Here is a 13,321-nt window from a genome sequence, read left to right as displayed (position 1 = left end):
TGTCCTTTCTCTCTTGCTGCCCCCTCACTTTTTTTTTTTTTTTTTAACAGAAGAGGCACTCTGAGGCCTGAAGAGTTAAATAACAGAAGTGGGGTCATGCTGTTAATGACAGAGCCAGAACTGAGGTCTCTGAGTCTTCAATTTGCCTATCCTTTTATCATATTAGGCTAGGTCACCACAAAATAATCAGCAGAAAATGAAATACAGCCCCACTGCCTCTTTGGTAGCACTTATAGGAAAACTCACAAACTGATTGTTACAATGAATTTATTTTAAAAGGCTGAATTTATTTAGCGAGTTCCTGTGTTGACAGAGACTATGTTTAAGCAAAGATTGTTAATTTTCTTTCTAATAGGATAATGATATGTTGAGGGCATAAATGTGTCTCTGCTAATGAGATTCTATTTAATAATCTTTTGAAGGGCTAAGTTTTCATCAGATCTCAGAATCTCAGAGCATATGCATCCCACCCCTACTCCAGACACTCCACCCCTCAACCTTGCTGACAGCTAATTTTGCACAAACTGAGGCCCACTTTGGCCACTTGCTGCCAAGGATGAAGAAACAAGTGGCTAATTGCGTGCACAAAGATTCAAATATGGGTGCAATTAGTTTGTGGGCATGAAATCGCATGCACATAAAAAGGAAGCCTGATTGGATCTCTGAAAACTTGGCCCCAGTGGTTCATACTACTCTATATTTATACAGCCATCACTCTGCATTTTTGCATTGGTTAACAATTCCTTTTATTTATTGTGAGTTAAATACTGCTTGCAATAGGCATCTGTATAACATCTGCAAAACTGGTGCTCTTGACATTTTAAATAATACCAGCTCTTTGCTAAAATTGTCCAAAAAAGTACCATAAATTCTATGTTATATATTTGAACACTGAATGAATCAAAGCTGTGATTTCTGAAGTAAAGTGTGACATACGTTTTAGGAAACAACATTCTGAGGAATGAAATTGTCTTTTGGGAGAAGTCATTTGATTTATAATTATAGCTCTATATTTAATGCAAGTTAGATTTCAGCCATTTCAGTGGGTCAGATTGAATGATACAACGGAGGAAAAAAGGTCAACTCTGGTTTAGTGTTGAGGTGAGACAGGAAATCATATAAATGTTGGCACTAATTTCTGACTCTGTAATGTTCTAATACAAAGCATTTTTACTTAAGAAGAAAAAATCCATCTATATTTTCAATATTAGTATTAAAGTATAAGTTGTCCTAATTTCTTGCTAAAATAAGGTAGGATAATATTTTTAATTGTTTACATATCATAAAATGCAATCTGAAATATTTTCCTTAAAGTTGATTCTCATTCAATGACCACTGTAGAAATTTTTATTTTTCCTAATTAGAATAATTATTTTTTTTTGCTTAAGCAACAGATTTAATTATAGGTTGTATCTTACAGTTAAATTATTTCCTAAAAAATAGAAATCAATTTAAGAATTAAAAAAATACAGTCATTCAAAAGTTTAATGGCTGATGTTATTGAAAATGATATCTTGAGATCAATACATAGGCAAAGCGAAAAAAAGAGATCTCGTTTTGCCAAATAACTCTAATGTGCTTTTAAAATAAGATTTTCAAATTAGTCTATTTTTGGCCATTAAAACTAAATCCAGAGCTCCTAAATAAACTTTCTCCCAATTTGGTCCACTATAACAACTTCTTTCAGTAGGAGGGAATCCTGCTGCTAAGGAAGGAAATCATCTCTAGCAGCAAATAATACATTCTTGCAGACTGCTATCCCGGCCTCACTTGTTAAGTTTTTGAGTCTTTGGGCCTTTTGGAGCTTGAGGATGGAACAGTTGGTTGTCGTGATTGTGCCCTGGCTGCTCATAGTCTTCTGTGGATGGGAGGGAGGTTGGATCTTGGTTTTAGTTCAGCAATCATTTTAAAATCATATATTAGACATTGGAAGATGGATAAGGGACAATCTCTTCTCTAGAGAAGCCTGTGATCTAGGTAAGCCATCAGTAAAAGCATATTGCTCATGCACCCTTGATGCATTAATGAGTACACTGCAATATATATATTCTATATATATTCCTATATTTATATATTTTATCAATTATAAAACATAAAAAGAAAAATATCAGGTAAAATATAAATGCATATATATTTTAATCTTTATCGGCTTCACCCTATGAAGAGCCCCGTGCCACTTCCTTTTCTTCCTGGGGAACATCATTTCGTTTTGGAGACTAAGTGAGAACCATGTAAATACTTAACATAATGTGGTAAAGTGCTGTTGCAGACATGTGCCCCGGATATACTGGGAAGAAGCTAAGCTGGGAATCTGGTGGTGAAAAAAGGCTTCCTGGAGAGGACTTCCAGCATCAGAAGTTGGGCAAAGATGGGAAGAGGACTTGTGGGTAAAGGGAACAGTGTGGACAAAACCTGAAGTTCTAAAGGATCACTGTCAACATAGAGAGGCAGAGGCTGGGAGAAGGCTGGAAATATAGAAATGGGCCAGATTAGGGAGGCTTCAAATTGTCAGGCTAAGGAGCATGCCCTTGATTTGTGAGTCAATTTGGGGCCTTCTTTAAGGAGGTCTAGCTCCTTAAGTACCAGAAGCCCACTGTTCTATGGCAGCCTCACCCACAATGTCCAGGCACAAAGCCCAACATAAGTTAGCGTACATTTAGTGAGCGAACAGAACAAGCTGCCACTTCTTAAAGAATCCCAGTAATGTACCTTGAACTTTTTGTTGAAGAACTTTTGCCTTGGTGCAGTTGAAGTAGGAGGAATAGAATTGTTTTATGAATTCTCATAAATTGTCATCTGATAAAAAATATTTAACTGGACACATCAGTGTCTCCTTTGTATGGAAGAGTATATATCTCATTTAGCAGAGAATCACAAATCACACCACCTGACACACCATAATGGGTAAATCCCTCTCCATTCCCTGATTGTAATTTATTATTTGGAACACATGTTCAAGAATGAGGACATACCCACGTTTGTTAACTGTGCATGCCAAATTGCAATTTGTCCTGCCCATTTGGGAAACTCATTTCCCATTCAAGCTGTGGTGTGAAGTTCACGGCAAGGGTAGAAAAGCTCCTGAGTGTTTTCTCAGACTTTTTAGATGAAGGGAGAATTGGGGTCAGGAGGACAGAGCAGTAACCAGGAAATTTGGAGAAGATGCTCTCTGTTCCTCTAATAGCTTTGAAGGCAATTTTAATCCCAACTTTGGCTTGACCCCACCATCTCCACTAAAAGAAGATTGTTGGGGAAGTAGAGAAATAGGGAATGTTGAGAGTGGCACCAAAGAAGTATCTCATTCCAGGTCTGCTCAGTGCTTAGGCAGGATTTAACGCAGTAATTAAATTTGATGTCACAATTTTCTTGCCTCTATAAATGACTGATATATGAGGGAAACTAGTGATCGGGCCCCCTAACTTTTTTTTTTTTTTAGTGAAAAGGAATAATTTAAAACTGAACTTGCATACTTTGCAGTTCTTTGGTTCACACTAGATATTTATTTTCTAACTACTATGTACAAATTACGGTGCCAAATGAATTAGTATAATGCAAACAAGTCAGGCTCTCTGCCCTCATGAAACTGACATCCTGGGAAAACTGACATTAAACAATTAATTCAATACTTAGTCATTTAAATAATTGTGGTAACTGCTATGGAAGAAAATTACTGAGTGCTATAAACTATATAATAAATAAATCAGAGGCTCAAGAAAGGCTCTCTGGCAGAAGTAACATGGGTAACAGATCTGCAGATGAATATGGATTGACTGGGCAAAAAGGGGAGAAGAAAATAATTGATTAATCAAAGTATTTCAAATATTAAAATAATGTACTTACATTAATTATGTTTTATAGTTCATAGTCAATAAAAAGTAATGTCCTTGATTTTTTTTATAGAAGGATAGTTTAAATAAGCATATACTTATCTATACCAAATTATTCTTTTTTTAGAGAAGTGATGTCCAATGTGATAGTCACCTTTCATGTCCCCAGATGGACATCTTTTTAGTTCAGACTGTAAAATGGCTTCAATGTAGTCAGAAGAAATAGGCTGTAACCCACAGGTTTCCTCTGGATGAATCAGCAAACCACAATCCTGCATTAAAATAATAGATATTAGTTGTCATATTAATTAACCTGACCCATAATATTAAAATCTAAAAAATAAGATTTTCTGTGGCAAATAACCTTTATGGATAAAAAGGAGCAAGTATTCCTTATCTTTCCCCTGCTGGCTTATCAATAGTTGTTTGTGCTAAAAGTAGATAACAATTTAACCTTTATTTTGACATTGATATTCATGTCATTGTTCTGTCAATTTAAAAAATGAATGCAAGTTTTACTTTAAAAATATATCTGTGTCAACTCATTAAAAACAAAAGAAACTATAATAGAGGACAATATAGCAAGTGCAAAAGACAGTTAATGTGAGAAGGAAAATGGGAACTATTTGGAGAGAATTTAATTTAACAGATGAATTTCATTTTTTAACAAACTTTTCTTAAGAATTCATGATACACCAGAGTGGAATCAGATGCATGTATTTTATTCAAAACACATTCTTATATTTACAACAGTGAGTAACATTTCACTGCACTGAATATCATTATAGAGGCATGTGCTATACTAAGCAATGCTTTCAATAGTCTGACAGATGTAGAACAGAAGGATAGTGTATTGCCTCTCTGAAACTTCTCTCCTTCTCCTTCCTCTGCCCCACCCACTGAGCTGCTCCTGCAGCCTGGACCACTCTCATTTTCTCTTAGCTTATTCTGCAAAGCTATTGGCCCTGTACCTGTCCTATGTCCTTCTATCCTACTTCATGTGGTTCCACTGCCACTCTTCTCACTGGGTTCTCTCACTCTATCACAATTTAGGGCATGCTAAAATCCTATCATGTCGACTGGGATTGCTTTCCCCCTAATTTTGCATGGAGACATCTTGCATTTTAGGTCTCAGCAAGGTCTTCCTGAAACTCTAGCACAATTACGTCTCCCTACTTTTGTTCATGTCAGCACCCCATTTGTTTCCTTCATGCTCTTCACCATTTGATAACTGTTTGTCAGTTTGTTTATTATTTGTCTGGGTCTTTTCTACTATACTGAATGTGCCATGGGAACAAATAATTATTTCACTCACATATGGAACCAGTACTTATCATATAGCAAACAGTAAACATTTGTTGAATGCATAAAAAGTTAGACTTTATTGTGTCCCTCTTTATATCAGAAATTCTCAACAATGGAGAGAAACAGTGGATTTGACCTCTTCTTTGCTGTGTAACTCTGGTTCTAATCAGCAATTTATGGTTACATTCTCTCATATTCTCAACTATCCTAACCTCAGAATCCCAGATCTCATACAAAAAGGTCCAGGATATTAAGGAACAAGAGGAATGGAGTGAGTGAACTTAAAATCTTGATTCAGTATACATATTTTCATTTCTTAATTCATGACAAAACATGTAGTTTAAGATACTGATTAAAATTAGAAAAATGATTTATATTAAGATGCTTATTATAATAAAGCAATAAAAACCACAAAGTTTATTATAATGTGGGGCGATCCAGTCTGAATAAACATCTATGAGTGATATTTGTTAGTATACCCGTGTATGTGTGTGATATCTATCCAACCATTTATTTTTAGTGGAGACTGGATCTTTTATAAGGCTAGAAAAAAGTGTCATGACTCATCTTGCAAAAATATGTTTATATCAAATGTTAGAGCAATGAGAAGCAATTACCATTACACATTGCTGATGGGAATGCAAGTTAGTTCAGTTGCTTTGGAGGGCAGTTTATACCAAAATAAAAAGTGGAGAGGCTCTGCAGCCCTGGAGACTTCTGGGTCTACTCTAAAAAAACATAAGGGATATGTATAAGGATAAATCTAAATGGACTAACTAACATGGAGATATTTCCAAGACATATGGATAAGAAAACACCCAAAAGTTAGAGAACAATTCATGCTATCTGAAATACACATATGTATGTGTGTGTTCACTCAATCAAGAATGTACTAAATATTGATTTTTTGGGAACAGGTATGTCTCTGTTAAGAGAATAAAAGGAAATCTGGATGATGGTAGTTACCTGTAGAATATGTTCCTGGACTGGCAGTGGATATCAAGGAGGCTTTAGCTCTATCTAGGATGCTTTACTTTTTATTTAGGGAAAATGTTATTCTTCTAGTACTTGTGAAACTCAATCTTAGTTTGAAGTATTATAAACAACTTTCATCACCTCAGCTGGAGACTTGGCTGGTCCTTCAGTCTAGGAGGTATCATGTTGGACATTACTTTTAAATACAAAGTATTTACCTGTTTATAGTTCTATATGCTATAATGTCATCTAAACGTTAAGTACTTCAGACTGAGATGCTGTCTTCAATTTATTAATAAAAATATATTTTAGCTTATATATACCCATGCAAATAATGTTGAAACATTTTTTAAAGTTTGGATTTAAACTTTTCTTGAAAATTCTTGTTTTGAGATTTCTGTCGGGTGTGTGTGTGTGTGTGTGTGTGTGTGTGTGTGTGTGATCATGTGCCACTACTCATCCAAAGGGCATTAGAAACAAAGTCTAGATCACAGATACCAAAGTCCTAACTGGTTTCTTCTGTTGAAGCTCTACATGTAATTGGCAAGTATCTATGAATCAGAAAGATATATTGCTACTTGTGTGTTGAGGGCTTGTCCTGGGCAGGTGACCACTCCTGCTACCTAGAACCTCGTGTTGTTTTTGCATCTGCATTGTTCTGAAATATGGTGCTGTCTCTCCCTTCATATGGAGGTTCCCACTGGGTATCTGCTCTGTGACAGGTAGTCAGTCAGCAATGTTGTTTCTAACTAAACAGTGACACCAGTACGTTTTGAGGTAAGACAATAATCATAGCAGTATTTCCAAGGACAGACCAAAGCAGAGAGTAAGAGGAGGACAGGAGACTTTGAAGGAAATGACATTTCGAGTCATACCCTTTTCTCTGCAGTTTAGGCCAAACAATGTCCTATGGCATTTTGTGCTTCCTATCGAATTTCCCCTTAGTAGTTAATCTTTGTTTGCAGTTTACATATCTTAAGCCTTTCCATTAAAGTGTTCACTATTTTGGAGAGTCAAGGGCAGCTCACTAGAGTGAAGGTTAATCACCTTCTGAGCTGTGGCCAAACAATGTTACCCTGAAAGTTGAATGAGCCAAAGCATATGGCCAAATGCAGACCCAAGTCCAGAGGCTGGTTGGCAGAGCTGAGGGAGTTAAGAGAAGAAAAGGTAGTATCAGTACAGCAGGGCAGGCTTTGTGTACATTTTATGGAATAAGACAATGGTGAGATACATAGGAAAGAGCACCACTGTGCTGGGAGTTTCACTTGTGAATTTTAGCTCCAGCTGTGTCATAAGCTGGCTGTGTGACACTAAGTCACTTGATCTAGATTTCTCATTACAAAATGGTGAAGGCTGGAGAGAGGAGAAGGCAAAGAATTGTGTTAGGTGAGCTCAAGTCCTGATGCTGACTGCCTTAGGTACCTACACCTTATCCATTCTCCTTTCTTCTTTTTAGCAGAAAAACCCGTATTTTATTGGAGTAATGTGCCCAGCATTAAAAAAAATTGGTTTCCCAGTCTCTCTTGTAGCTAAAAGGAGTCAGGAGACATAGCTCTAGTCAAAGAAATGTAAGTGAACACCAGCTAGCGAGTTCTGGAAAAGTTTTACTTTCCTGGTGCCACTTTTTCTTGATCACTCTGTTTCATCTTTCTGGTTGGAATATGAACGTGAGCCTGAGAATGAGCAGCCATCTTGTGACTATGAAGCAACCATAGGGAGAAAAAATAGAATGAGCCTAGGATATAGGTGATGCTGTGGAGCTATGTCTACACTTTTTACTGTGAAAAACAAACTCCTACTTGGTCAAGCCCCTATAGAAACATAAGATGCAGCCAAATTTCTCTCTTCCTCACAGAGTCTATGAAACTTATAATTTAAACGCCACATAAGTCTTTTTGAGTATTTCTTTAGATCTTAAAAGTGATTAATCATAGTAATAACATTAAGAAACAGGAAAATTTTCATTAGTGTCTCTCATTTCTTTCTTCATTGGGATGATTAGCAATTTGGTCAGGTTTAGGCATATTGAATATATTAGATACTTTAAAAAAAAAAAACAGGTGTTTTTTTTTTGTTGTTGTTGTTGTTGTTGTTGTTTTGAGACAGAGTCTTCCTCTGTCACCCAGGCTGGAGTACACTGGTAGCATCATGGATCACTGCAGCCTTGAACTCCCAGGCTCAAGCAGTCCTCCCATCTCAGCTTCCTAAGTAGCTGGGACTACAGGCACATGCTACTGTGCCCAGCTAACAGCTCTTTTTTGGTCTTAAGTGTCATCTCTTGGAGCCACAGATCTATAGACACAGAAAATGTAGTATTTAGCAGAGTTGCATAAAACAGCATTAGCTCCAGAAATCTTCACACTTAGAGTGAATCATTTTGTTGGAGACTTCAAAAGGAAGCTCTAAACTCCTGAGTAGATTGTCATAGTTCTCAACTGAGTGCAACAATATACTTAACAGGAATTTTGTTGTTCATACCTGTGCAAAGTAAATATGTTTAGTACATAATTTAAAAAATTTACTTAACTTTTCATGAGGTGCTAGAGTGACTAACTGGACTCATTATGATGTTCTTGGTTTTTCTTCCTGCCTGATCACAGTTTCTCATTATCTATTCTTTTGGACACACATTTCATTCCTTACAGAATTATTTGTCCACAAAAGAATGGGTAATATTTCTCATTTTAAATGTGATATTGCTACATTTTTAAAGCAATACTGAATTGGACTATTTGAGCTGATCTGTGTCTTTAAATCTTAACTACTTTTATTGACCCCATGGAATTATTTCTCTAAGATGAAAGAATTTTTCCTTTCTCTGGCTAAACAATTTTAAATGCCCACCTAAATTTTAAAATATGCAATTACTCCCTCCAGCACGTAGCTCCTTCCAAAGAGAACCATTTCCTCTCCTTTCCCTGGGCTACTGCCATTTCCAGTAAGTTAGTAATGATCTCTCAAAACGTGATGATTCTGGCATGGCCAGCTCCCTCTGGAAAGGCAGAGTGTTCCCTTCCAGACTAGGGCTGTTCCTTTCCCCCTGAGAACTGACATTCCTGGGGAGATAAATTCACTCTTAGCCCACCTGAAGTAAGATTTGAGATCTTATGATGTATTTTCCCCAATGTTCTGCTGAACTGCTGATCAAAGGCATCTGCTGGTTCTCTTGAGCCCAAACACTTACTAAGCCCAAGGCCACATGAAACCTGGACACTATTAGATCCCACCACATCTCACATCTTTAGCACCCTTGTGCATGGACCAAAATGCAAGGCCTGCTATTCATCTCTCCTCTAATCCAATTTCACTGATCTTCTGCTACTCCATCCATGGTAAGCAAACCCTTCTACAATCTCAAAGGCTTCATGCAATGTTCCCTCCATCTCCTCACCTTCCCAGAAACCCATCCTGGCACAGGGGGAACAGGTGAGGGGAATGGAAAGAAAACTTGCCCTGTGACTTTGTGGGAAAAGACAACTTGCCCTCTTTCTCTGTAACCATCTCCAGGGAAGGCCACCTGCATAGTCAGGAAGTTTACTTCCTCTTGTCTTCCAACTGCCTCTTTCAAACCATTATTCCATTGTGTTACCCTCTGCTGTGGCTCATTTCACCTGGCTCCTCCCTTGTGGCAATCTTCTATCAACATCTTAATTATGCTTCCACCTACCAATGGACACCTTAGTCATTGTCATTCATTCCATTTCACAATTTGCTATCAAAGGTCTGTATGGATTCATTCTATTTCATTCAACAATATTTTTGTTCAAATGCTAGAATATTTTATTCAAGCCGGAGATGCTTTACCTGTAATTTTAAATTCTAATTCCTTTTCTCCAAATAAAATATACTTTTCTTCTACCTTATTCCTGCCTCTTCTGCAGTCATGCAGAACTTCCATTCCTATGATTCCTCTCTTTCAATTTGTGTCTATAATGTTCATTTCTATACCTCAACAATCCACATCTTCCTTTTTTTATTTTACTAATGGTGCACAGCAACTCTCCAATCCTGGAACAATCCAATCTATCTCCATCCAAGGTTCTACATACCAGTCAGTGACACTGGCAAAAATCACACACATGTAAAGATAAATGCCAGGCACATTTCCTGATGGTCTTTCAGTACTGCCTGGAAATCTTTGTTCTATTATCTTAGTTGGAACATTTCCCCATTCTTCACAAAGGCTACTTCAAACCTTCATCATTCTCCATAAGCTCCCTCATTTCTACATCTCTGTTGGTCTCATTAGATGATCTTGTCTTCTAATTCATAAAAAATTGGAACCCATTAGACAGTAATTTGCTCAAATTTGTTCTATCTGACAATAAGACAACCACACCTAGATATCTCTTCTTATGTTGTAGCAAAGTAAATCTTCCATCTGTGAAAGTTTGCTTGTTTCACTTGTATTTTTCATCTCATTCTTTTCTACTTCTGGAAATGCTCACCTTTTGCTTTTGTTAACACTACTTATTACCAAATACCAACTCCTTTGAAGATTCTTTCTTTTACCCAGTCCTTAAGGTCTGACCTTTTCTATAATCATGCCCTTAGTGCTCTTACTTTGCATTCTGGGAGATATCATCCATCTTCATGGCATGACCACAACTTGAATGATCATGACTCCCAAACTGGATCCCTGTCTGGGCCACTCTCAGGGCTTCCAGACACATAGTCATCTGCTTCCTGGACATCTCCCTTGGATGTCTCGGAAGTACCTCAATTTCAATTTACCTATGACAGATATCATAGGTTGAGTCAAAACCCATTCTGATCTTACTTTTCCTTGCTTTGCTCTCCTAAAGAGAACACTAATCACATGTCTCCCCTATTTTTCTTACAGCCAAGAGTGGCCACTGACACATTTCTGGTCAAGGAAATGTAAGTATAAACTTGCAGGGAATTGCAGAGAAAGCCTATGTTTTTCTGGTACAGAGGCTGTTCCTTTCTCCTTTCTTGTTTCTTCTCTGCTTGTGGAACAGGAAATTGATAGCTGGAAGAACAACAACTATCTTAAATTATGGAGGAAAGGCCAAAAACTTTGTGGAGACTTTAGTGCTGACATCCTTGATCTTCTGAAACCATTTTGATCTGTGCTGACATTCTTGATCTTCTGAAACCATTTTGATATGTGCTGATGTTCTTGATCTGCTGCAAACGTCTGCTTCTGGACTTTTTATTGGATAAGAAGAAAATATCTCTTATTTGTTTAAGCTACTATTAGTCAGGTTTGTTGTTACTCACCCAACAGCTGAAATTGAACTTAAAAAAATCATTCCAAAAACTGTTCCATCCCCAATAACCTCAATATTGTTGAGCTTGGAACATTCGGTGCCCAAGCCAGACATTTCAGTTACCCAAGTTTCCCTTCTCTTCACTGCCTCTAGCATTCAATCGGTCACCAGATATTCATATCAACTTTCTCTTCTTGATTTGTTTTTTTTCTTGATTTCAATGGATATTATTTTGATCTGTGTCTTTATGTTCTTTTATCATGGGAATTGCCTTGACCCTTAATGGGTCTCCTCTGCTACAGTTCTATGGACCACCTGTATGTCTATTTTCCACGTTGTTGCTAATGTCATCTTCCTGAAATGCAAAATTTTTAAACTGCCTTTGTTGCTTGAAATAATTCAAGAGATTGCATTATATTCAGGGTAAGGTTTGGCTGGTGTCCTCCTCTTTGGCTAATCTCCATCCAGTCTTCCCCCCATACTCTGCTTGACTTAAATAACTTCTACTTTGTCCAGTGCTACTTTTTATGATGTTTCCATAAGGTTAACTGAAAGCATTTCATATTCAAGGTCTGTTTTGAAGCACTCACGTTTCTTTTTTTAGGACGTGCACTAAAAAACAAATATTTTAGAATAAGAGAAAAATTAAACTGAATAGAAAGATGAACTTAGTATAAGATGCACAAACATCGTGTTAGGGAATTTCAGCTTCCATCATTAGAAAATGTTTCATCAGTTCCTGCCACAAACAAATAAAATTTCAATTTTTCAAATTTTCTTATAAATTAATTATGGTCAACTGAGAAGTTTCCTGGGTGACACATATGATATATATTATGATAAGTACTGTAAAGGGAAAATCATGAAATATTTGGTTTTGAGATTTCTAATGGCTTCCCATTACAAGGACCTTCATTTCATTTCATTTCATTTATACTATGAAAATCAATCTATGAGACTTATAATTTTGATTTGGAAACTTTTTTCTCCTTTTGGCAAGAAGACTGATTTCTTAGACATATGCTGAGAAGCAAGTTAACACATCCTGAGTTGTTTGTGATTGACATTGAAGATGTTTATCATGCAAAATATATCATATAGAGCATAACTTTAGGAGATATTTAAATATGGCCATTTATGCTATTTAGGATATAAGCATTTGTCTCTCTAATTTTTAAAATTCTTTTAAAAATATCATATTCACAAATTGGGAAGGAGACATTAACAAGTCTATTTAAAAATTTCGTACAAATTTATGAGGTACATGTGAAATTTTCTTACATGGGTATATAATGCTTAGTGGCAAAGTCAGGGTATTTAAATTGTCCATCATCTGAGTATAATACATTTTTGTTAGCTGTAGTCACCCTACTCTGATATCCAACACTGAGTTTATTCCTTCTGTCTTACTGTATGTTTGTACCCTTTAACCCATTTCTCTTCATCCTCCTCCCTTACCCCCATTCATTCTTTCCAGACTCTGTTATTTATCTTTTCACTTTCTACCACCATGTGATCAATGCTTTAGCCCCCACATATAAGTGAGAACACATAATATTTGTCTTTTTGTGCCTGGTTTATTTGTCTTAAAATAATAACCTCCAGTTCCATCTATGTTGCTACAAATGACATAATTTCATTTTTTATGGCCAAGTAATAGTCCATGTTCCACATTTTCTTTATTCATTCATCTACTGATAGGTACTTATGCTGATTTCATATCTTTGCTATTGTGAATAGTACTGCAACATATGAGTGCAGGTATCCCTTTGATAAATGGATGTTTTTTCTTCTGATTATATACCCAGTAGTGGAATTGCTGGATTGGATGGTAATTCTATTTTGGGGCGGTGGTGTTTTTTTTTTTTTTTTTTTTTAGAAATCTCTATATCATTGTCCATAGTAGCAGTACTAGTTTATATTCCCACCACTAGTGTATAAAAGTTCTCTTTTCTTCACATCCTTGCCAACATCTTTTTT

General features: G+C 36.5%; 1 protein-coding gene across 8 annotated transcripts in view; it reads right to left on the bottom strand.

Annotated features, from left to right (window-relative positions):
- CPED1 (cadherin like and PC-esterase domain containing 1) overlaps positions 1-13,321 on the bottom strand; it is a 311,005-nt gene that overhangs the window by 56,894 nt on the left and 240,790 nt on the right. For all 8 annotated transcript variants that reach the window (XM_077997209.1, XM_015134794.3, XM_015134793.3 and 5 more), the window contains one exon: positions 3,982-4,099. In XM_077997209.1, the coding sequence (XP_077853335.1) occupies positions 3,982-4,099 (118 nt within the window). The remainder of the gene's footprint in view (positions 1-3,981; positions 4,100-13,321) is intronic.

Source organism: Macaca mulatta, chromosome 3 (genome assembly GCF_049350105.2).
Source record: "Macaca mulatta isolate MMU2019108-1 chromosome 3, T2T-MMU8v2.0, whole genome shotgun sequence".
NCBI lineage: Eukaryota > Metazoa > Chordata > Mammalia > Primates > Cercopithecidae > Macaca > Macaca mulatta.
This window is presented reverse-complemented; position numbering and strand designations above follow the sequence as displayed.